The 24,143-nt window shown below is 41.3% G+C and overlaps 1 protein-coding gene across 1 annotated transcript in view; it reads left to right on the forward strand.

Annotated features, from left to right (window-relative positions):
* sparc (secreted protein, acidic, cysteine-rich (osteonectin)) overlaps positions 1-15,210 on the forward strand; it is a 30,822-nt gene extending 15,612 nt beyond the window's left edge. Inside the window, exons 4-10 of the mRNA XM_072590460.1 lie at positions 1,423-1,513; positions 2,423-2,544; positions 4,098-4,218; positions 8,772-8,908; positions 11,122-11,270; positions 12,902-13,050; positions 14,339-15,210. Coding sequence (XP_072446561.1) covers positions 1,423-1,513; positions 2,423-2,544; positions 4,098-4,218; positions 8,772-8,908; positions 11,122-11,270; positions 12,902-13,050; positions 14,339-14,367 — 798 coding nt within the window. The 3' untranslated portion in view covers positions 14,368-15,210. The remainder of the gene's footprint in view (positions 1-1,422; positions 1,514-2,422; positions 2,545-4,097; positions 4,219-8,771; positions 8,909-11,121; positions 11,271-12,901; positions 13,051-14,338) is intronic.
* Positions 15,211-24,143: the final 8,933 nt, after the last annotated feature.

The raw sequence follows: 24,143 nt of genomic DNA on the forward strand, positions 1-24,143 counted from the left end.
GTTTGAAAAGCAGTTCCATTTTGCAATGAGTAATGTCCTGACTTCTAAACCAGGCTCATCATCTGCAAGATACAACTCAGGAGCCTGATAGATTGGGGTCCACTTGCCTGGAAGATTGCAGCTCCAATAACACTTAAGAAGTTTGATCCCATCAACCTATTTGATGGGCATCTTAAGCAGCACCTTAAATATTCACTCCCTCAATCACAGTGGCCACAGTTTATACCATAAATAAGAACACAACAGGAGTTCACCATGGATCCTTTGAAAGAATACTTTAAAGTTGTGACCTCTACCACCTAGAAGCACAAGCGCAGCATTTACATGGAACATGTCATTGAAAGTTCCCTTCCAAGTTACACATCATATGACTTAGAACTATATCATTTTTACTTCACTGTAACTGTGAGTCAAAATCCTGGAACCCCCTATCTAACAGTCTTGTGAATGTACCACTGTGACATGGACTGCAACACTTCAGGAAGGTGGCTTAGAAACAACTTATTTAAGAAAATTAGATATGGCAATAAATTGTATCCTCGTCTGTGATGTCCATGTTTCAAGAAGGAGGGAACAAAGATGAGTTGATGCATTTTACACATCCCTTGAAAACTCTGTTTGTGCCACTGGGCTTTCATGATAAGCTGTTGTTAGATTTTGACACTGTTCCAGACATCTCTCATATAACATGCAGATGACAACTGAAGCATTTATTGCTGAGGGCACAACATAGAGCCCTGAGGTGTGCAGATGTAACAGTTGTGTTGACTTTCTGTGCTTTTTTTCAAATAAGGTTTTGTTCACCTCAGGGCTTGAATTTAAGTGCTATTCAGATGGACATTTTAGTTAAATTTGCTGAATATTGTGAACTGTTGCTGGTAATGAATGCTGAACAACGTGATTTTAAGAGTCAGAGGTACTTAGCAGAACGTCTTAACACAGCAAGCAGTTCATTTAGTTTAGGCAGTACAAATACACAAATATGTATCTATACGTGCACCATATACAAATATTCTGTGTTTCCTATATTTAATGATTAAGAATTAATTATTAGTATTTACAAGAACGGTAAAGCACACACTACTACTTTTTAGTGAAGGGTTGTGTGTTTAGCTCGTTTGACTAGAAGGCTGGTTTGCAATGTGAAGTAATACCAACAGTGTGGTTTCAATTCCCATACTGGCTGAGGTTACCATGAAGGATTCTCTTTCTCAATCTCTCCCTTCACATGAGGTGTGGTGACCCTCAGATTAACCACCATCAGTCATCTCTCTTAAATGAAAGAGCAGCCTTATGTTATGGTAACTTGACTTTACTTACCAGCTGAATAATTTCAACTGTAATTAATACATAGAAAAATATTAATTGATTCATCAAGCCTGCCCACGTAATGATGGTTAAAATATTATTATATTCAAATAGGCATTGCCAGTTGGAGCAAACCCAGTCCAGATTGATACAGGAGATTTTGAAGATTCTGAAGATGATACCAAGAAGGAAATTGAAGTTGAGAGTAAGTAAAATAGTGTTATGATAAACAAGTAAAATCATTGTTCTGTAACATCATTTTTGTGAATTTCAAACTCTAAATTGATCCAGTTCCACTTTAGACTTGAATTGGAGACTTTGAACTGTTTGGAGTGAGGATATTTGTATGATGAGCATTAGCAGTGATAGTGCTTGACTGCTGATGCCTCTTCATTTCTGACTTTCCCTACCTTCCTTTTTCCAACTCTCCCACACAGTGATGCTTTTCCTTGTATTGCATACTTCTGTCTAGAATTTTTCGTTATTTTAACTCTAAGTCTTCTTTATGATTGCTTTATGCATTTGAATACCTTTAGATCCAAGAAGGAGGGAATGAAACTATCACATCATACAATTAGCATAATTAAAAATAAAAACATCACTCTTTTCATGAAGGATTTTATTCGAGGTATAGCTATTTTCTGGACTAATGTTCCAGTTGGAATAAAGACTGTCAATCAACTGTTTATCCATTGAAGTAAAAGTAATTTCCATTGTAGCAGTCAATTATCTCTTAAGTAACTCCAAATTTTTCTCTGGACTAGCCTAGTCACAAATCTATTCCAGGTAATGTTAACCCTTTGTTTAAAATAACTTCTGGACATCGATCCTAAATTTGCCTTTCAATAGTCAGTTTCAATTTGATTCACCAAATCAAAGATGAGAACAGCTGGATTATTTGTTTATATTAGTTACACACAGTACACAATTTCAAAGTTGCTTCAGTTTCTTTGGTTCTCACAAGAACTTCCTGCAATTATGATTACATTGAAACAACTTCCTGAAATCCAAAATATAAATAACTGGGATGGAAGTCATTCTGAGGACAATGGGCCTGATCATTCATCAAAGTGTTTGCTTAATGTAACTTTGAGATTTGACCATATCTTTCTAGACCCCTGTGAAAACTTCCACTGCAAACGAGGAAAGGTCTGTGAGGCTGACGAGAACAATGAGCCCATGTGTGTCTGCCAGGATCCATCAACGTGCCCACCCAGCTCAGTTGAATTTGAAAAGGTCAGGATCAAACATTTGCAAATAAGAAACATTTGCTGTTCCTGAAAAATCTCAGGGGTGGAACAGATTTGACGAGGGACAATAATGGTTGAGGACTCATGCACTTACAAAATGGGGACTGTGAGAGACCTGATGCTGATACATACAGCAAACTGTGTTCCCTCATCTTAACAAACAAAAAATTCTGAAAGGGGGTGTCCTGGCTGCTTTACAGCAACAATAAACAGTCTGATGGCTGTTCAATTTGTTAGTGACTTTTAATCTGGTATATTTAAGTTGTCAACTTTCATATTAAAGGTTTTGAACTAATATCAAACCTGCCTTTATGATTAACTTTTTTTACCTGATAAGATTTGCTTGGTTTACATGGTAATGGTCAGATATAGTATGGGAGAATAAGTCTTGAACATAGGGTAATGAAATCTAGACTAAGTTCAAAGTGTCCAATTATTGGAAAAATGCTATATGAAATGATTTGTCAGAGTAAATTGCTAATAACTGTTTGGTTTGTGTTGCCAAGTAATCTGCCGATTGTTGTCTTCAATGGTTCAGTTGTTCTATATTTGATTATGTGAGTTTGTTATGGCCTGAACTCATAAAAGAGTAAACAAGGCTGTAGAAGGATCTGGAAGCCAGTGCTAAAAACATAAGGCCACCATAAGATACAGGAGCAGAATTAGGCATTTGACTCATTGGGTAGGCCCCACCATTCGATCACTGCTGATATATTTCTTAACACCATTCTCCTGCCTACTCCCAGTAACCCTTCGTGCTTTATATTTTCGAAGCCCTTCCCCATTTAAAAAGTAGTCTACCCTCTCTTCTTCCTACCAAAGTGCATAACCTCACATTTTCCCACATTGTATTCCATCTGCTACTTCCTTGTCCATTTTCCCAGCCTGTCCAAGTCCTTCTGCAGACTTCCTGCCTCCTCAACACTACCTATTCTTCCACCTATCTTTGTGTCACCTGCAAACTTAGCAACAATTCGGATCATTGTGGTCCAAACACTGATCCTTGCAGGACTCCACTAGTCACTGCTATCATCCTGGACCATGGAGCAGGCATTTTAAAACACTGAATAAAACCTGTTACACACATATCACTATGCATAGATGACAGTTTCTGAGATAGAAAATTTGCAACACTGATGACACCTCAGAACATAATAATAACCATGTGAACCAACTCAAAACCAGAAGTTAACTGTCATTATCTTACCCTGACATTTTCAATCTACCACTGTCTGAGTCTCACCTGAGGAACCATTTGGACTTGAGTGGTCAATGGGAACTGGACAGTTTCAGGTTGTGTGCCTATTTTGGACTCTTGCCTAATTTTATGCTCCAAAGTGCACCGTTGTTATTTAAAACTGCAAATAAAGTGTTACATCAAGAGCAACTGTCCTTATCGAAAACAACAAATGCTGGAGATCTCACCGGGTCAGGTAGCATCCATGGAGAGAGAGTAAGTGTCCTTATTGTTGATAGTGCTATTTTACATTGCTATTAAAAGCATTTAGTAACATTTCTGTATTTCATAACCTTCACCAGGTCTGTGGCACTGACAACAAGACCTATGACAGTGCCTGCCAGCTCTTTGCCACTAAGTGCACATTGGAGGGAACAAAGAAGGGCCACAAGCTCCACTTGGACTACATTGGACCATGCAAATGTATGTGACATGCATGGTTTTAGTGGACATTGTATATAAAGGGATGATAACATTTTAAAGAAAATTGATGTTTGCTGTTAATTGATTGCACTATATTGTCCATATGAATTCTGTCAATGTACTTACCCAACTGGGTTGTTTAGTTCTTACTGCCAATCAGCATAACAATTCCAGACTTGAGCTATTTCTCTTCATGCTGGAAGTGGAGTTAAAACCATCAAAGAATATGCAAACTGCTGTAAAAGGGGTGATGCTTAAATCAGGATCTTTATTCACATGATTATTTTCATGATTAAAACTTTTGAACACATACCCTAAAATATCTAAATTGATAAGTGTATTATTTGGGGTAGAACTGAGCTTATAAACCACAGAGGTCCCGGATTCAATTTAATTATACTTGGGCTAGCAGTGAAGTAATGAAAGCTGTTTACAAGTGTTCAAATCAAGGTGAAATTATTGAATGACCTTTGTTCAGAAGAATGTTGCTTGGACATCAGGTGAGGAAGCCTTCAGTTGTCTCAGGTGAATATTCAGTCAACACTCACTGTTTTCACACACATACATCCCATTGAGCAAGGTTCTGGAGGACCACTTGAGTCATCATTCAGAGAAGGTAATAGAAGATGCATATCATAGGGTCAGAGCCATGACGGCACAGAAGGAACATACTTGGCTCATCAATTTCATACCAACTCTTTGTTGAGAATTCTGGTCAGTCCTATTTCCCCTGCTCTATTACTGATGTTATTTACCTCAAATGCTCATTGAGTTTCCTTTTAAAATCATGCATCATCTCTGATACCACCACCCTCAGAGGTAGGAATTTCCATCATTGCCACACGCTTCTTCTTCACATACCCTCTAAATCTCATGCTCAAAACTTTAACTCTCTGGTCCCCTGTTCTTCTACCATCAGCTAATGGGAAAAAATTTCCTTCGCTTACTTTACTTAAACCTGTCACAGTATTGTACATCACTGTCAAATTTTCTTCAATCTTTTCTACTCCAAGAAAAACAAAACCTAAGCTCATAGCTAAAACCCCTCATTCCTGGAATCATTTTGGTAAATCTCTGCACACAGTCAAGTATATTTTCTGATATGTGGTGAACAGAATTGGATTCATTACTGTGATTGCTGCTACCATGCACCATGCACCTTTAGAAAGGTTCTGCATAACTTCCCTTCATTTATACACAATGCCTGTACTTATGAAGTCCAATATGCCCACGTGTTTTGCTGATTCCTCTCCATAACTGTCCTCTCATCTGCAAGAATCTTCTACGTGACGGTCTGACCTCTTTAGAACTATCTTATTAAGTCTGCACAGCTTCTCCATTTGTCTTCTGCCAAAATAAATCATCCCATACTTGACTGTATTAAATTCCATCTGCTCTTGTCTGCCCATTATACAGCCCATCAACGCCATATTGCAATAGGCTGTTATTACACCTCACTGTTTGCCACATCACCAAGTTTGTTGTCATGGACCAACTTTGAAAGATTATACTATTCCAACATCATTATTTATTTACATAAAGAAAAACATGGCTCAGCACTGACCCTTGGCAAGCATCATTGTCTATCATATAAAAGCAAAATACTACTGACGCTAGAAATTTGAAACAAACACAGACAATGCTGAAGAAACTCAGCAGGTCTGACAGCACCTGTTGAGAGAGAACAGAACCTGTTCTGAAGGAGCATTATATCAGACTCAGAACATTACATGTATTTCTCTCTCCACAGACGCTGCCAGACCTGTTATTTTTCTCCAGCAATCTCAATCATTCTAAACTACCCACTCTTCTGGAAAAAAAAACACCATTTACCATGATGTGCTGTTTTCTGTCCTGAAGCTAATTTTTTGTTAAGTTGCATAGTACCCCTCTAATTCCATGAGCCTCACATTTGTTAACTGGCCTTTTGTCTGATACTATATCAAACAACACTTGACATTACCATGAAGATACCTTCTTCTTAAGCTCTCCCCTTGTCTAGGGTGTGGTGGCCCTCAGGTTAAACTTACTACCAGTCATTTCTGTCTAATGAGCGAGCAGCCCTATGGCCCTCTGGAACTGTGGCAGCTTTACTTTATCAAACAATTGCTTTAAATCCTTAGGTATCCATTAAATTTCCTTCACCGTTAGCGAGTTTTGAGAAGATTTGTAGCTCAGGTTGGGATTTTGCATGTAGGTTTGCTCGCTATCCAGGTTTGTCAACAACAAAAATAGGTAGCATTGTAAGCAGTTTTGAAAGATCCATGATTTTAAGGTTTGAGAGCTGAATGTTCCTCTGAGGACCACAAGAATCACAACACCAAGAAGTTGTTTTACAGAAAATTTATACTGCACATCCTCAAATAATTGAATGAGAGAAAGGAATATATAACAGAAAGAAAGAAATAGTATTCTAGTGAAATATCGAAATAAATAGACATGTAGAATGAGTCTGAGTAGAAAGATGCTGAATGAAAACAAGAAAGAGAGATGTTTGCCTTAGATGCCTCCAACACAGTTGTACACAGTGTGTTATCCTCAACAATAGTTTATTCTGTATGTTCATATTCTGAGCACATTGCAAACATCTTCTGACTATAAAGATTTGAAATAGAGATTTATTCTTGGATATTGCAGAGGCTTTCATATTGTCAGCTTTTCTATTAAGCCAACAGCTGCCATGAGGCAAGAACAATGAATGAATGGAAGGGGAGAATTCATTTCTTTGAACACTTAGCACTGTAGCAGGTCCAGTCTGTCACTTTGTTCTGATAAGGAATACAACAATAGGATATAGAGAAAGGTTTATTACAAGAGTATACATAGAGAAGTATTGTTAAAACAGCAACCTTTAATCTGCTTTGCAAAGTGGACCTCTTCAAGAAAGCTGTACTAAACATTTTGCATCAGATCCATAAAAATAAACTGCCTCATTCCATGATTACTGTGACTCAGGGATTCCTTTGGGTTTGCCTCTAAGTTTGATTTCCCCTTTTTTTAAAATTCATTCAGGATGTTAGCATTGCTGGCTGTTTTTGAATCATACAGAAGAGATCATATTGTGTAGGGATATTCATAGACCTAATAGGGAGGGATTTCCAGAATTTTGACCCAGTAACAATGAAGGAATGACAATATATTTCCAAGCCAGAATGCCATGTGGCTTGGAAGATACTTGCAGGTGACTGACACCTCTATAAACAGATGCAAACTGCTTCAGGATTTAGACAGTTGATTGCAGAAAATTATTTTCTAATTTAAATCATTCCAAATTGATTAATTCCTGCTTCATAACAGTACATTTTTCATATTTCTCCTCCTCCCCACCATCGCCACCCTCTACTGCCCTCCAATCGTCAGCTGATGACATGAAGTCACTTTGAGTGAGACATCTTTACCATCACTTACCTCTTCCTCAAAATGTCATCTCTACCTGCACACTGTGTGTGTGTTTCTGCTGTTTGTGAAATCTTGCTGCGTGCAAAATGGCTGCTGTGTTGCCTGCATAACAATCATTGCTTTTCAAAATAATTTATTGCGTGAAGCATTTTGAGAGACTTCTGAAAGATGTGATAAGCTTCAGGTTATGCAAGTCTTTTATTGTTTGAATGTAAACTGTTGTACTGGAATATGCAATGTCTGTGGATAGGTGCATGTTGTGGGATGACTTACTGTTGGCAGTAATAACTCACCGGTATAGATATCTATTCTGATTGCTTCCCACACTGAGATAACTACTGCTTTCTATTTAAGGGAAGATTCGATATCTGTGGAGTAATACCTTATAAGCCGCAGATATTCCTTGGAAAACCATGCATCCAACGTGTGGAATTTTGTGATGCATGCTTCCAAAATGTGTTGAGCCTTACTGCAGATGAGGCCTTGGAAGATCTATCCTAAATGAGTAGCTTTTGAATTCTGTATCTTTATCGAATGTTCCAGCGCAGAAGAAGGTTATCTTACCCATTGTATCAGTGCTGGTTCTTTTTAAATGCAATCCAATTAGCCCCATCCTGCTGCTCTTACCTTATATATAAATTGACCCCCTTAGAATACTTATCAATTTCCTTTTGAAACTTATTATTTAATCTGCTTTCACTTACCTTTCAGGCATTGCAATTCAGATCACAACTTGCTTCATAAAACATCAAATTCTCCTCATTACCTTAAATTTGAGTTTCCTAATTACTGACTATTCCACCATTGGAATTAATTTCTCTTCGTTTCTCTTAAAGCCTGTCAGGTTTTTGAGCATCTTTATGAAATCTCCCCTTAGTCTCTTCTGTTCTAAAGACAACCATCCCAGCTTCATTAATGTTTCAATGAAAATGATGTTCTGCATCCTTGGCACCATTCTGTTAGCTTATTTGGCTGTGCAGTGTCTTATTGTCATGCTCCTCTGTGTATGTCAGTCTGGAACTGCTAGTTTTCCATCTGTTGACTCTTCTAGGTCTGGACAGAATGGAAATTAATTACTCTAAGGCAGAATGAAATGAAAGGAATACTTTACACAAGATTTTTAACATCTTTGATGTGATCTTTTCTTTTTGTAGTCATCCAGGAATGCATTGATAGTGAGTTGGCTGAGTTCCCTCTGCGTATGCGTGACTGGCTGAAGAATGTTCTGGTGACCCTTTATGAGCGTGATAATGAGGAAACCAACCTCCTCACTGAAAAGCAGAAGATGAAGGCAAGAAAACGCACTTCATTAACTCATTAATAGCAGAATGGTTAAAAAGTCAATCTTGTGTTTTTCTTTTTAAAAACAATCATTCATTCCCTCTTCTTTTGGTCTTTAGTTACTTGTATAAAATGTATACAATAGTCCAGATCATCCTTACCCCTGTATCTTTTAAAAAAAACAGCTGGATTCTCTTTGATCATCTTCAATGATATTGTACCAGGAATCAGAAATTCTGTAGTGACAATCACATGGATTGTAGAATGTTACTGTTTAAAGGTTATTTGATCTGTTGTGCTCCTGCAAAATCACAGTCTCCCTGTGTGATAGCTCCAACATGGTGCAAGTCCTTGTTTTAGCATTTACAATATGGATATGGCCATACGCAGTATTCAGCATGGTGCTGTTTTTTAAGTATCTCTATTTGAAGCACCCTGAGAAATAGTGATGTATTTCTGAAGACACACTAAAAATACTGATATTCTCAGCACGCATGTGAAAACACTCAAAATCAAATATTTACAGAGTATTACAGACATTGCTAATTTCAGTGATCATTGATATTTCCTTCCAGACTTCCTCAGTCTGGAGATTCTAGCCTGAAAGCTTGTGCTGCATAGAAATGGATATGACAGATACTTCAAAAATTATTTTCATTTTATTATAAATTACAATTAATTTCATTATAAATTAATATGCATGTTAATTTCTCAAGCATCCACACCTGTCAACTCTCAGATTATGAGCAAGAGGGAATAAAAGTCAAAAAATAGGGAACACAAGACTATAAAATATTAGAGCAGAAGTAGACTATTCAGCCCATCACGTCTTCTCTGCCATTCAATGAGATCATGGCTGATCTGATAATTCTGAACTACACTTGCCTTTTCACTGTAACCCTTGATTCCCTTACTGTATAAAAGCCTGTCTGTTTCATCATTGAAGATACTTAACAATTCAACCTCAACAGCACTCTGTGGTAAAGAATTCCATGGATTTACAATGTCCAAATAGGGCATGCCCATTGCTCTTTGAACAAATGTGCAAATATCCACCTTGGATAGATTTCCAATATTAGCATTATGTTAAAATCCTGCTTCCACAGAACAAGTCAAATTTGAACAATTGTTGGCCAAGATCTTTGGACTTGGAAAACCCAGAATTGAAATGGAGATGAGATTTGTCTTTGACCAAAATTGTGATCTCGCTCCCTCTCTAACTCTACCATGATTGGTTGAATCTTCTCCAACTTCAATTTGGATCATGCTTTGCAACCCCAAACATATCTACCTGTGACCTCCTTTGTTGGTTATCCTGCCACAGGCCTTTTAACTTTAGCAGTTGCTGGGCAGGAAAGAAATATAGGGTTCAATTGTTAAATTTGGCAAGGGCCCCATGATCCCAGCCTTGAAAGACCTTCCCTGGATCATGTGCTTGCCTGGCATTCGACACATCATGAGGCTATTTGTTGATTCATGTTCAAGCTATTTCTTCTCTGAACAATCCAGAGATTGGGATGTGGGTCAAGTGCTAGCAAATGGGACTAGATTAGGTTAGGATACTTGGTTGGCATGGACGAGTTGGAATGAAGTGCCTGTTTCTGTGCTGTACATCTCTATGACTCTATGACCATCTTTGTCTCTATAAATCTGAATTATTTATTTATTTCAATGCCCATCCAATTTCCTTTTATATCATTTATTATCTGTGCTTCCTCACCCTCCTGGACATTAAGGTCCATGTCATGACAACTTACTACACAGAGGTCCTTACAACCTCTCATGCCCTCACTGCATCCCCAAACCCTTGATAACCCCAACTGTTGTTTCTTTATGCATTGTTCTGTTTTTGAATACCTTTACAAAACTGGAGTTCCACTAGTTATCCAAGTCAGGCTATCCATCCTGAGATAACCTGACTAGCATTTCCATTTGAGCTTCCAGTTTTTTACTGCAGTCATTTCTAACATTTGAATTTAGTGATTTGCAATAGCCACTTCCTCATTGATAGATTAGTCTTAAATTTGATCAAAAAAATAATTAGGTGAAGAATTATGCAGGTTGGTGGAAATATCCCTTATTTGCATGTACTCTGTGACTGAAACAGTATGTACAGGTATCCTCTTTCTGTCTAGTTCACTTTTTGCAGTGGCATTGTAATATTAAATTGGAAGTAACACTGTTGGCATCACTACAGCAACTCTGATGATTGTTGTCCAACAGGTGAAGAAGATGTATGAAAATGAAAAGCGTCTGCAGGCTGGAGAACATTCCTTGGACCTTCTGGCTCATGACTTTGAGAAGAACTACAACATGTTCATTTTCCCTGTTCACTGGCAATTCGGCCAACTTGATCAACACCCAGCCGATAAGTAAGCTTTGCCAGAGTCACCTGATATTTTTTGGGAGGACTTTGTTGATATCAAATCCTCTGTTTTATAGATGCCTGATGACCAATCTTGGAAAATATATCAATTCTTGATATTTCTCAGTGATAAACAAATAGGAACATAGGAGCAGGTGTAGGCCATTCAGCCCTTCAAGCCTCTCTACCAATCAGTAAAATTATGGCTGACCATCCACTTCAATGCCTGTTCTCCTCCATGCTATCTCTGTACCTCCTCATATCACTGATATTTAGAAATCTATGACTCACTACATTACACATACTCAATGACTGAGCTTCCTCAGCCCTCTGAGGTAGAAAATCCCAAAGATTCAAAATACATCAAAAACTATCAAAATATTCAAGATGGTTGAAATAAACTAATTTTCTTTTATTTGGTAATGAATAGGTCTGGCTTGGCCGTTGTATTTCAGTTTTGAATTTTTAATTTCATGTGCTAATCTCCAACTATGTTCACAGGACCTCACCTGTAGAGAAGAAGTTTGTGGTACAAATGAGTGTTCTCTGTGTCTTAGAGCACTTTATTGGCCATTTGTAACCACAAGAACTGGTACTTCTCAGACCTGACCTCCAGATTTTAGTTACAATCTAGCCAGGATCCTATAACACGTTGTTTTAAAAATAGAAAAAGTGAGAGTTCTGGGTAGTTACAAAGAGAAAAAAAAGCCATAAAATTCCAAGATTTTAATAAATAACAATATGCTTTATTCCACAAAGTTAGAGCAGTAATAACATTTACACTACATCTAAATTTATATTCTGACATTGGGATAAATAGGAGTAACAGATATACTGTGGTCAAACACCCCACAGCACATACCAAATTGCAAATGTGGCCAAGGCAGATCGCGTGACTTTCTCACAACCCCGCAAGATGTACTAGATCATCAAATCTTACAAGATATTCCAATTTCTTCTCTTTCAAAGACCTACTTTCAATCACCCTTGAATTATTTCAGTGACTTATTCAAAACATTGCAACAAGCTGCCTCTCATCTCCATCCTCACCTCAAGCTTGTTCCTAACCAGTAATAAATCTGGCTAATATTTTGGAACTGTCAAATATAGCAGTCCCTGGGAACTGCCTGTTCTCTGAATGTTACAATATTTACAGATTGCTAGCGTGCACAATAAAAAATGGATTCAAACAGAGGATTTCAACACAGAAAACACGAAAACAAGTTAGTAGCAGGAGGGAACCATATTACCCATCAAGCTTGTTCCTTCATTCAGTATGATCATTCCCTATATTTCTTGATTCCCCAAGAGACACAAAAAAAATGCCTGTCCTGTCCCACCCTTAAATATAGTCAAAGATGGAGCAGCCACGATTGTCTTGGGTGGACAACTTCAAAGATTCACAACCCTATGAGAAGAAATGTCTCCTAATCTCAATCCAATAGATCAATCCCTTAGTCTGAGACTGTGCCCCATGTTGTAGATTTTAATCATTTATTGAATCACAGAGCACAGAAGGAGTCCATAAGTTCATCATGCATATCACTGTATAATTCTTTAAAAATACTGTTATTCCCATCCAATTGCTTTGTTGTTAAATGTTGCAACCTTACAAATATACCTTTGTTTTAAATCCAGATACCTTTCACACTCTGAGCTGGCTCCCCTGCGTGCTCCCCTTGTTCCAATGGAGCACTGCACCACTCGCTTCTTCCAGAAATGTGATGCAGACAATGACAAATACATTGCCCTTGAAGAGTGGGCCACATGTTTTGGGATCAAAGAGGGTGAGTATCTCAGGCAGTAAGAACAGAAACTGACCATGGTCACTTGATCCGGTTTACATCAGCAATTATTAGATGGAATGAAATGAGAAAGGTGATCAGGGAAAATTTTTCACACTGACAATTGGTTCATAACTTGAGGATATCATTTGTGAAAATCAATGTCTGGTGCAAATGAAAGTTTCAGCCAAACTACATTATAAAATGGGTAATAGTGATAGAAATAAGATGTCCATTTAAATGGGTAGTATTGGTAAGTTCAATGGGAGCAGATTGTATTTAAGGGAAACATAGCAGTTTTCAGGAGGAAGAGAAAATTGAGCGTTATATTAAGATGAGAATGTGTGGCTGATACCAAGTAAACATTGACAGGGTTTAGAAGGTGCACATCTAAGAAATTGCAGAATAAATGTCAAAATAAAAGAATAATATGAATACATTTCTATTGATCTTAATGGAAATTAAAATTGGGCAGATTTTATAAAGGGTAACTGAACTATAACACCACTTTTACATTTGGGCAATAGACCAAAAAACATCTGCCAGTGAGTTGCTTAGACCTCTATTTAAACTGGTGACAACTTGAATTATCCTTGAGTCAAATGGTATAAATATATGTCCTACACTCAGATGTTTACCTGCATAGTCCCAAGATAACATTTTGCTGGAGATGTTATTCTTTGGATAAGGTACCAAACCCTGTTGTTGTCTCACTATTTTGGCGGTGTAATTTTAAGTGTAATTTTTAAAAAAACTATCAAAGTAGAGCAATGTGTTCTCTCAGTTTCCTGGTCTTCACAACAGATCACTACATATGGATTGGTCATTCATTTCAGTGTTGAGGAATGTTGCTGATACAATCTGGCTGTCTTGTTTGCTAACAGAACAAATGAGTTCATTCTAAAAATAATTTATTACTTGAAGTTATAGGGGTCATTTTAAACTTAGGCTCATAAATCTGGTTTTATGGGTCTGACTCCCATTAACATAAACTCTCAGTCTTTCCTTTTGAAGTCAAAGGACTGTTAGACAATTCCAATAATGGCCACTCAGCTGCCAATGAGAATTTGACTCTCTATTCAGTTGAAAATTAGCATTCTCCTCACTCGACCACCCATCCCAACCTCCCACACCCGACCTCCATTAAGGCTTTTGCTATCGTAAGGACATAAATAGTTGCAGGTATGTTACAGTAAGATGTTATCTGCAAATATAAAATTGTCTTGTGTACTGTGATGAATTTTGCTAGATATTTGTTCTGATAAATAATTTTAATATGTTTTTCTTACAGAGGATATTGACGGCAACCTTCTGATATAAATTCTTTGTTTCTACGCCTATGCTGCCCAGTGCTACCTTCGGGTAGTGGTGCTATGTAGAGTCTGACGACATTAATGGTGCTACTCTCATTTATATCTATACCACTGTAACACAGTGCATGTGCTTCTAATAATATCTTGTCAACAAAAAAGACAAACATTTTTCTTCAATTGTTAAAACATGATCATATCTTGTTTTTTTTAAGTGTCCTTGTCAACTTTAGAGAGCAATTTTGCATGTGTTACCATAATGCTATCTAGATGTTTGCCCATGGAAGAAAAGAAACATCGCATATTAAATTAGCCCTTTAATGTCCAAAAGCCAGGAGGTTCATAGCTTCTGTTCTTTATCCAGGTAGACAATGATTGATACAGCTCGATGGCTGGGTGTTAGAGAATTAATTTCAGTATGCTGTTAAAAGTTGCTTTGGATTTGTATGTAAAGTAGGTGTACTAAGGTAATTTGTCTTGTAACTAAAAAAGATTGTAAAGCAGAAAGAGAGAACACGCCAAATGTTAATGAGCATGTGAACCAATATGGAAAATTAGAATGTGATCGTACAGGTTGGAGAAAGTCTACCTCGAACAGACCCTTTTGCTATCTGCTAACACAAGAGAAGCACACTTTCAATATTTCTTCTTTCTAATAAAAAAATTAAAACAAAATCTTTCTTTCATGCAGTTGAGATGTTGGAAGTGTTTTATTTCACTGCAGAAACCATACATATTCCAACTTTTGTATCTTTGGTACTTTGTACCTGGTCAGGGAACTAAAATATTTTGTTAAATGCTTCTTAACTGTTCACTGTATAATGCAATAAAACAACACTACAGTGCTACTATACATTGCATACCCGTGCTTCTTAACTCCATGTTATACAGTGCAATGCAACTACAAATTACACTGCAGCACAATCGTGAATGTTAAGGTTATGTAACACAATGTAACAAGCTCTACTGTAAATTATATTACAACCAATGCAAAGTGACAATGTAATAACTGTAATATCATGAGAAGTGCAAAAGTGTGCCATTTAGCTCTTCGACTAGGAGAAAGTAAGGACTGCCGATGCTGGAGATCAGAGTCAAAAAGAGTGGCTCTGGAAAAACACAGCCGGTCAGGCAGCATCTGAGGAGCAGGAGAATCAATGTTTCGGGCATAAGCCCTTCATCAGGAATGAGGCTTGTGGGCCGTGGGGGGGAGGCTGAGAGATAAATAGGAGGGGGGTAGGACTGGGAGGGCAGGTAGCTGAGTATGCGATATGTAGATGAACGTGGGGGAGAAAGCGATAGGTCGGAGAGGAAGGTGGAGCAGGAGGGAAGGGTGATGGACAGGTCAAGAGGGCAGTGCCGAGTTGGAGGCTTGGGAATGGGATAATGTGGCGGGAGGGGAAATGAGGAAACTGATGAAATCTACGTTGGTCCCAAGGTGGAAAATGAGGCATTCTTCCTCCAGGTCTTATTTGGCAATGGAGGAGGCCCAGGACCTGCATGTCCTTGGTGGAGTGGGAGGGGGCATTGAAGTGTTCAGCCATGGGGCAGTGGGGCAGTGGGTTGGCTGGTGCAGGTGTTCCAGAGATGTTCTCTGACACAATCTGCAAGTTGGCATCCTGCCTTTCTAATGTGCAGGATTGGATACAACGGATACAATAGATGACATTGGTAGAGGTACAGGTAAATGTTTGTCGGATGTGGAAGGATCCTTGGGGGCCTTGGTCGGAGGTGAGGGGAGTGGTGTGGGTGCAGGCTTTGCACTTCTTGTGGTGATAGGGGAAGGTGCCGGGAGTGGGGTGTGGGCTGGTGGTGTTGGGGGGCGGGGGGGGGTGGTGTGGGGGGCGGGCATGGATTTGACGAGGGAGTCATGGAGGGAATGGTTTCCGGAACGCTAATGGGGTGTGGAGGAAACCCATCCCTAGTGGTGGGATCCGTTTGTAGGTGGTGGACGTGGCAGAGGATGATGTGATATATACAGAGGTTGGTGGGGTGGAAGGTGAGGACCGAGGGGTTCTGTCCTTGTTTTGTTGGGTGGGGTGGAATTTGAGGGCACAGGTGCGGGAAGTGGAGGAGAAGCACTGAAGGGTATCATCGACCATGTGGGAGGGGAAATTGCGATCTTTGAAGGAAGCGGCCATCTTTTTTTTAGATTAGATTACTTGCAGTATGGAAACAGGCCCTTCGGCCCAACAAGTCCACACCGATCCTCCGAAGAGCAACCCACACAGACTCATTCCCCTACATTTACCCCTTCACCTAATACTACGGGCAATTTAGCATGGCCAATTCACCTAACCTGCATTTTTTTTGGACTGTGGGAGGAAACCAGAGCACCCAGAGGAAACCCATGCAGACACGGGGAGAGTGTGCAAACTCCACACAGACAGTTGCCTGAGGCAGGAATTCAACCCGGGTCTCTGGCGCTGTGAGGCAGTAGTGCTAACCACTGTGCCGTGCCATAAGGTTGCGTAAGGTGGAATTAGTCATCCTGGCAACAGATGTGGTGGAGGCAGAGGAATTGGGAATAAGGGATGACATTTGTACAGGAGGTAGGGTGGCTGGAGGTGTAGTCTAGGTAGCTGTGGGAGTCAGTGGACTTGTAGTAGATGTCTGTGGTTATTCGGTAGCCAGAGATGGAGATGGAGAGGTCCAGGAAGGGGAGGGAGGTGTCCAAGATGGTCCAGGTGAATTTTAGGTCAGGGTGAAAGGTGTTAGTGAAGTTGATGAACTGTTCAACCTCTTCGTGGGAGCACCGCGTGAATTGGTTGAACTGGTCCTCACCCTCAACAATTTCTCCTTTGAATCCTCCCATTTCCTTCATGGGGCAACCACATGGGCCCCAGCTATGCCCCCCTCTTTGTCAGGTATGTGGAAAAGTCCATCTTCCGCAGCTAGACTGGCACCACTCCCCACTTTTTCTTCGGCTACATTGATGATTGTATTGGTGTCACCTCGGACTCCCAGCAGGAGGTTGAACAATTCATCAATTTCACAAACACCTTCCGCCCTAGCCTCAAGTTCACCTAGACCATTTCGGACACCGTCCTCCTCTTCCTGGATCTCTCCAACTCCATTTCTGGTGACTGACTCAACATGGACATCCATTTCAAACTTATTGACTCCCACAGCTACCTGGACTACATCTCCTCCCACCCAACCCCCCGCCGCCCCCGTAAAAATGCTATCCCTTACTCCCAATTCCTCCACCTCCACCACATCTGCACTCAGGAGGACCATAGAGTCATAGAGTCGTAGAGATGTACAGCATGGAAACAGACCCTTCGGTCCAACCCATCCATGCCAACCAGATATCCCTATCCAATCTAGTCCAACCTGCCAGCACCCGGTCCATATCCCTCTAAACCCTTCTTATTCATATACCCATCCAAATGCCTCTTAAATTTTGCAATTGTACCAGACTCCACCACATCCTCTGGCAGCTCATTCCATACACGTACCATCCTCTGTGTGAAAAAGTTGCCCCTTAGGTCTCTTTTATATCTTTCCCCTCTCAAACTAAACCTATGCCCTCTAGTTCTGGACTCCCTGACCCCAGGGAAAAGACTTTGTCTATTTATCCTATCCATGACCCTCATAATCTTGTAAACCTCTATAAGGTCACCCTTCAGCCTTCGACGCTCCAGGGAAAACAGCCCAGCCTGTTCGGCCTCTCCCTGTAGCTCAGATTCTCCAGCCCTGGCAACATCCTTGTAAATCTTTTCTGAACCCTTTCAAGTTTCACAACACCTTTCCGATAGGAAGGAGACCAGAATTGCACGCAATATTCCGACAGTGGCCTAACCAATGTCCTGTACAGCCGCAACATGACCTCCCAACTCTTGTACTCAATACTCTGAACAATAAAGGAAAGCATACCAAACGCCTTCTTCACTATCCTATCTACCTGCGACTCCACTTTCAAGGAGCTATGAACCTGCACTCCAAGGTCTCTTTGTTCAGCAACACTCCCTAGGATCTTACCATTAAGTGCATAAGTCCTGCTAAGATTTGCTTTCCCAAAATGCAGCACCTAGCATTTATCTGGATTAAACTCCATCTGCCACTTCTCAGCCCATTGGCCCATCTGGTCCAGATCCTGTTGTAATCTGAGGTAACCCTCTTCGCTGTCCACTATACCTCCAATTTTGGTGTCATCTGCAAACTTACTAACTGTACCTCTTATGCTCGCATCCAAACCATTTATGTAAATGACAAAAAGTAGAAGGCCCAGCGCCGATCCTTGTGTCACTCCACTGGTCACAGGCCTCCAGTCTGAAAATCAACCCTCAATTCCACTCCAGAACATCCTAGATGGGTTCCTACTTCAAGGACCACAATCTCCCCTCTCACGCGGTCAGCAATGCCCTCTAGCATATCTCCTCCACTTCCTACACCTCTACCCTTGAACCCACTACCCCTAACCGCAACAAGGACAGAACCACCCTGGTCTTTACCATCCACCCCGCTAACCTCTGGTTGCAACAGATCATCCTCCACCATTTCCATCACTACAGTCATACCCCGCCACCAGAGATATATTTCCCTCCCCACCCCTTTCAGCATTCCTCAGTGACTATTCCTTCTATGATTCCCTCATTAGGTCCACGCCACCTCCACCAATTCACCCTCCATTCCCAGCACCTTCCTCTGCTACCACAAGCCTGCGCCCACACCTCCTCCCTCCGAGGCCCCAAAGGATCCTTCCACATCCGGCAGAAATTTTCTTGCACCTCCACACATGTCATCTACTGTGTCCGTTGTTCTCAATGTGGTCTCCTCAATGTGGTCTCCTCAACTTGCGGAATGTTTCAGAGAACATTTCTGGGCCACATGCACAAAACAACCTCACCACCCTGTGGCCAATGACTTCAATGCCCCCTCCCACTGTGCCAAGGACGTACAGGTCCTCAGCCTCCTCCACCACCAAATCCCAGCCATCCAACAACTGGAGGAAGAATGCCTCATCTTCCGCCTTGGGACCCTCCAACCACACAGTATCAATGTCAATTTCACCAATTTCGATATCTGCCCTCCCCTCACCTTATCCCAGATCTAACCCTCCAATGCAGCATCACCCTCTTGAACTGTCCTATTTGTCCATTTTCCTTCTCACCTATCCACTCCACCCTCTACTTCAACCTATCATCCCCCCCAACTTCAACGACCTATTGCAATCCTAGCTATCTTCCTGCCAGCCCACACCCCTCCTATTTATCTCTCAGCACCCTTGGGACCCTACCCAACTCATATTCCTGATGAAGGGATCCTGCCTGAAACATTGACTCCCCTGGTCCTTGGATTCTGTCTGACCAGCTGTGTTTTTCCAGCACCGTACTTTTTGACATGTAGCTCTTCAAGTCTGTTCTGCCATCCATAGATACTGGCTGATCTGCAACCCAATCTCATATACTGGTTTTGCCTCAAATCTCCTAATATCTTCAGCTAACAAAATGGTATCAATCTCACTTTTAATATTTAAAAAGAAAAATACAAATATCTGTAATCCTTTGAGTATCGAAGCATTTCCTAACTTCACTCCTGAAAGAACTGTCTCTAATTCTTTAGTTATGCTTATTTGTCTTGGCCTGCAAAACCAGGGCAAGTTATTATGCATATGACCATAAAAAACAAACTGTAGGTCATACACTGTTGTTCTGTGGGAAAGCAAATGTGGCTTATAAATGTAAATTACAAGCTGTACTATCCTTACCATTGTATTCTCAGCAAAACAATACAATATAAATTATGTCTGATACAACCTGAGCATTACATAACTAAAATTTACAGTGGAAAATAGTACAAATTATATCGCAAACAATATAAGCTTGACATAATGCTATATAACATAGGTAAGATCTAATATACCAATACATCATCTGGCACAAATAAATTTTGAGACATAGACTACAATGCCAGGGGGTTTTGTCATATGCACTGCATACAAACTACAGCATTTGAAGATGCTGTGTAATGCTAACTGTAAAATTCACAGTTTAATATTATATACATTGTAAGCCACAGAACACAGCTTAACAGAAATTTCAGCATAACATTAGATCTAACATTGTTAGATGATAACAATGTACATATTCATAATTTATATCATTCAAACCACACATGACTGTATACAAATGGGACTGGACCTACACTGCATAAATAGGGCTACAAATCTTCTCATGCAAATTGAACTGCAAACAAATCAATAAATCATCTGTTGCACCACAAGATAGGTGTACAAAAAGGCAATGAATTCCAGTTCAGAAGATAGTGAAAATGCTGAATGAACAATTTGAAGATTTTATGTACGTGAAAACAGTATGAAATGGCTTTTATGGAACAAGTAACTGCATGTTACTTTCCAATACCTACCACTTGAAAAGTCCTGTAATGTGGAAAACTTTCAGGAGGCACTCCGCAGTACCATAATCAGATAAAAACAATGGCAAGGCAAAAAAAGATGATGAAGGTGGGTGGAGGGATCATTCTGTTGGGAGGGGTCTGGTGAGTAAAAACTATCAAGCTATTTTCAGAAGGGTCTTAAAGAATGGAGGAGGTTGAGGGAGGAAATTCAAGAAAGTTTGTCTTAAACATCTGATAGAATAGATACATAATGGAGCATGCAAATGTCTCTCTTCATTGCACATCGTGAGCTGACTTTTACCATACCTTGGCAAAATGTTATTTTTGTTGAGTTTCATGGAGGGTTTCTTTTTGAGAGGCCATCATGAGCTTTCTCATACTATCAACCCAAACCATCCTCATTAACAACCAATCATGCCCTTATTGGTATCCCTCTATTCCAAGGTTAGGCTGATTCTAACACTCTTTATTGTCAGAAAAACTCACCACTGCTGGATATTCTAGAGTAAATAGTCACCTGTGGTACTGCTGTCATATTTAAAAGGCTATTGATGAAATGACTCCACTGAAGTCATTATCCTGTCACCAAGTCACCCCTTATTTACACATGGACAATCCTTGCCTCCAATACTGCCTGTTCAGAGTCAGCTATCAGAGTGGCAGAATCTTTGACAATACTCTTTTTATCTGTCAGCCAGAGGTCCCTGATTAGGTCAGATTAACAGCCCCAATCAGGGAACTCGTAGTCTAGGAAGTCCAGCTGGCTGACCTCATGACAATCACTGTGTATCTGGATAAGGGCTGGCAGTCTGGGGCTGTCTATATGGTTCATGACATTTGCCCCAGAGAAGGGGAAGCTGATGCCCTGCTCTGCGAACAGAGACCAAAAGGTCCTTCTGGACAGGGTAATGCAAGGGAGGAGCCATTCACTTCTCCCAGGACAGGCCCAGGAGGCTACGACACCATGGAGACAGTGAGGTCTGCAGATGCAAGAGATCAGAGTTGAGAGTGTGTTGCTGGAAAAGCACAGCAGGTCAAGCAGCATCCAAGGAGCAGGAGAGAATCGACGTTTCTGGCCGGAGCACTTCAGTAGAATTCCTTCTGTCGATTTTCCTGCTCCTTGGATGCTGCCTGACCTGCTGTGCTTTTCCAGCAACACACTCTCAACTTGGCTATGACACCATGCCCTGCCAGCTTGACCCAGATTTGCCATACTTGGTCAGTGCAGTCTCAGCTGTGTACAGTCATATTGGGCAATGGATCAATACGCCAATGTCCTTCTCCACACCACGACACAAATGCCATTGGATTCTCTCTGCACTCTTAAGTTCACTCTATCTCTGCCCACGCACCAAAATTCATGTTCTGCCATTCTCATAATTGCCTAAATATCTACTCTCACTTGCAATTTTCCACCAAATTCCACAAACAATGCAAGACCATTGTGCTGCTTATTCACTCACTTGCGATACTGACCACCTTTCCCCCACTTGCACCAGCACTAGCACCAGCACCAAAGTTTGTGCCAGCTACTTAGACCCCTCTCAATTCTTCTACTTCTCTCATTCTAGGAGAAATGTGGTGCTTAATAAGATATAAAGAGTCAAGAATGGTTGCGGGGGTTGGGGGGCAGTCGGGGGGGGGGGGCCTGGACATTCAGCTCCTAACCTGCAGCAAGGAGAGGATCCTGGCGCCGGCTACCCCAATGACTGTACCCAATCCCCTGTGCTGGTTTCTGGCATTTCCATTCACTTACAGTGTCAAGACCTTCTGAGTGAAGGCTGGCTCCTTTGACTTGAATAAAGTCTACTTCACTTCAACTTTGAGACATGGCCATTTAGTTGAAGCTCATGCAGTGTGCATGCTATATCAGTTGCTGACACCTGCTGTGGGTATAATACTGACATAGCATGGTGTCATACAGCAACATGTCCAATGATTTGATTGATGACTGCTGACGAACTGCCTGGCTTTGTATCTGCACTAAAACGCAAGGCAAGACAGAAGCACTGAGTCTAAAGAGGTAAAAACAATGACTGCAGATGGTGGAAACCAGATTCTGGATTAGTGGTGCTGGAAGAGCACAGCAGTTCAGGCAGCATCCAAGGAGCTTCGAAATTGACGTTTCGGGCAAAAGCCCTTCATCAGGAATAAAGGCAGTGAGCCTGAAGCATGGAGAGATAAGCTAGAGGAGGGTGGGGGTGGGGAGAAGGTAGCATAGAGTACAATGGGTGAGTGGGGGAGGGGATGAAGGTGATAGGTCAAGGATGAGAGGGTGGAGTGGATAGGTGGAAAAGGAGATAGGCAGGTAGGACAAGTCCGGACAAGTCATGGGGACAGTGCTGAGCTGGAAGTTTAGAACTAGGTTGAGGTGGGGGAAGGGGAAATGAGGAAACTGTTGAAGTCCACATTAATGCCCTGGGGTTGAAGTGTTCCGAGGCAGAAGATGAGGCGTTCTTCCTCCAGGCGTCTGGTGGTGAGGGAGCGGTGGTGAAGGAGGCCCAGGACCTCCATGTCCTCAGCAGAGTGGGAGGGGGAGTTGAAATGTTGTGCCATGGGGCGGTGTGGTTGATTGGTCCGGGTGTCCCGGTGATGTTCCCTAAAGCACTCTGCTAGGAGGCGCCCAGTCTCCCCAATGTAGAGGAGACCGCATCGGGAGCAACGGATACAATCAATGATATTAGTGGATGTGCAAGTAAAACTTTGATGGATGTGGAAGGCTCCTTTAGGGCCTTGGATAGAGGTTTTACAATTCCTGCGGTGGCAGGGGAAAGTGCCAGGATGGATGGGTGGGTTGTAGGGGGGCGTGGACCTGACCAGGTAGTCACAGAGGGAACGGTCTTTGCGGAAGGTGGAAAGGGGTGGGGAGGGAAATATATCCCTGGTGGTGGGGTCTGTTTGGAGGTGGCGGAAATGTCTGCGGATGATTTGGTTTATGCGCAGGTTGGTAGGGTGGAAGGTGAGCACCAGGGGCGTTCTGTCCTTGTTACGGTTGGAGGGGTGGGGTCTGAGGGTGGAGGTGCGGGATATAGATGAGATGCGTTGGAGGGCATCTTTAACCATGTGGGAAGGGAAATTGCGGTCTCTAAAGAAGGAGGCCATCTGGTGTGTTCTGTGGTGGAACTGGCCCTCCTGGGAGTAGATCCGGCGGAGGCGGAGGAATTGGGAATACGGGATGGCATTTTTGCGAGAGGTAGGGTGGGAAGAGGTGTAATCCAGGTAGCTGTGGGAGTCGGTGGGTTTGTAAAAAATGTCAGTGTCAAGTCGGTCGTCATTAATGGAGATGGAGAGGTCCAGGAAGAGGAGGGAGGTGTCAGAGATGGTCCAGGTAAATTTAAGGTCAAGGTGGAATGTGTTGGTGAAGTTGATGAATTGCTCAACCTCCTCGTGGGAGCATGAGGTGGCGCCAATGCAGTCATCAAT

The sequence above is a fragment of the Chiloscyllium punctatum genome, chromosome 20, assembly GCF_047496795.1.
Source record: "Chiloscyllium punctatum isolate Juve2018m chromosome 20, sChiPun1.3, whole genome shotgun sequence".
In the NCBI taxonomy this organism is placed as follows: domain Eukaryota; kingdom Metazoa; phylum Chordata; class Chondrichthyes; order Orectolobiformes; family Hemiscylliidae; genus Chiloscyllium; species Chiloscyllium punctatum.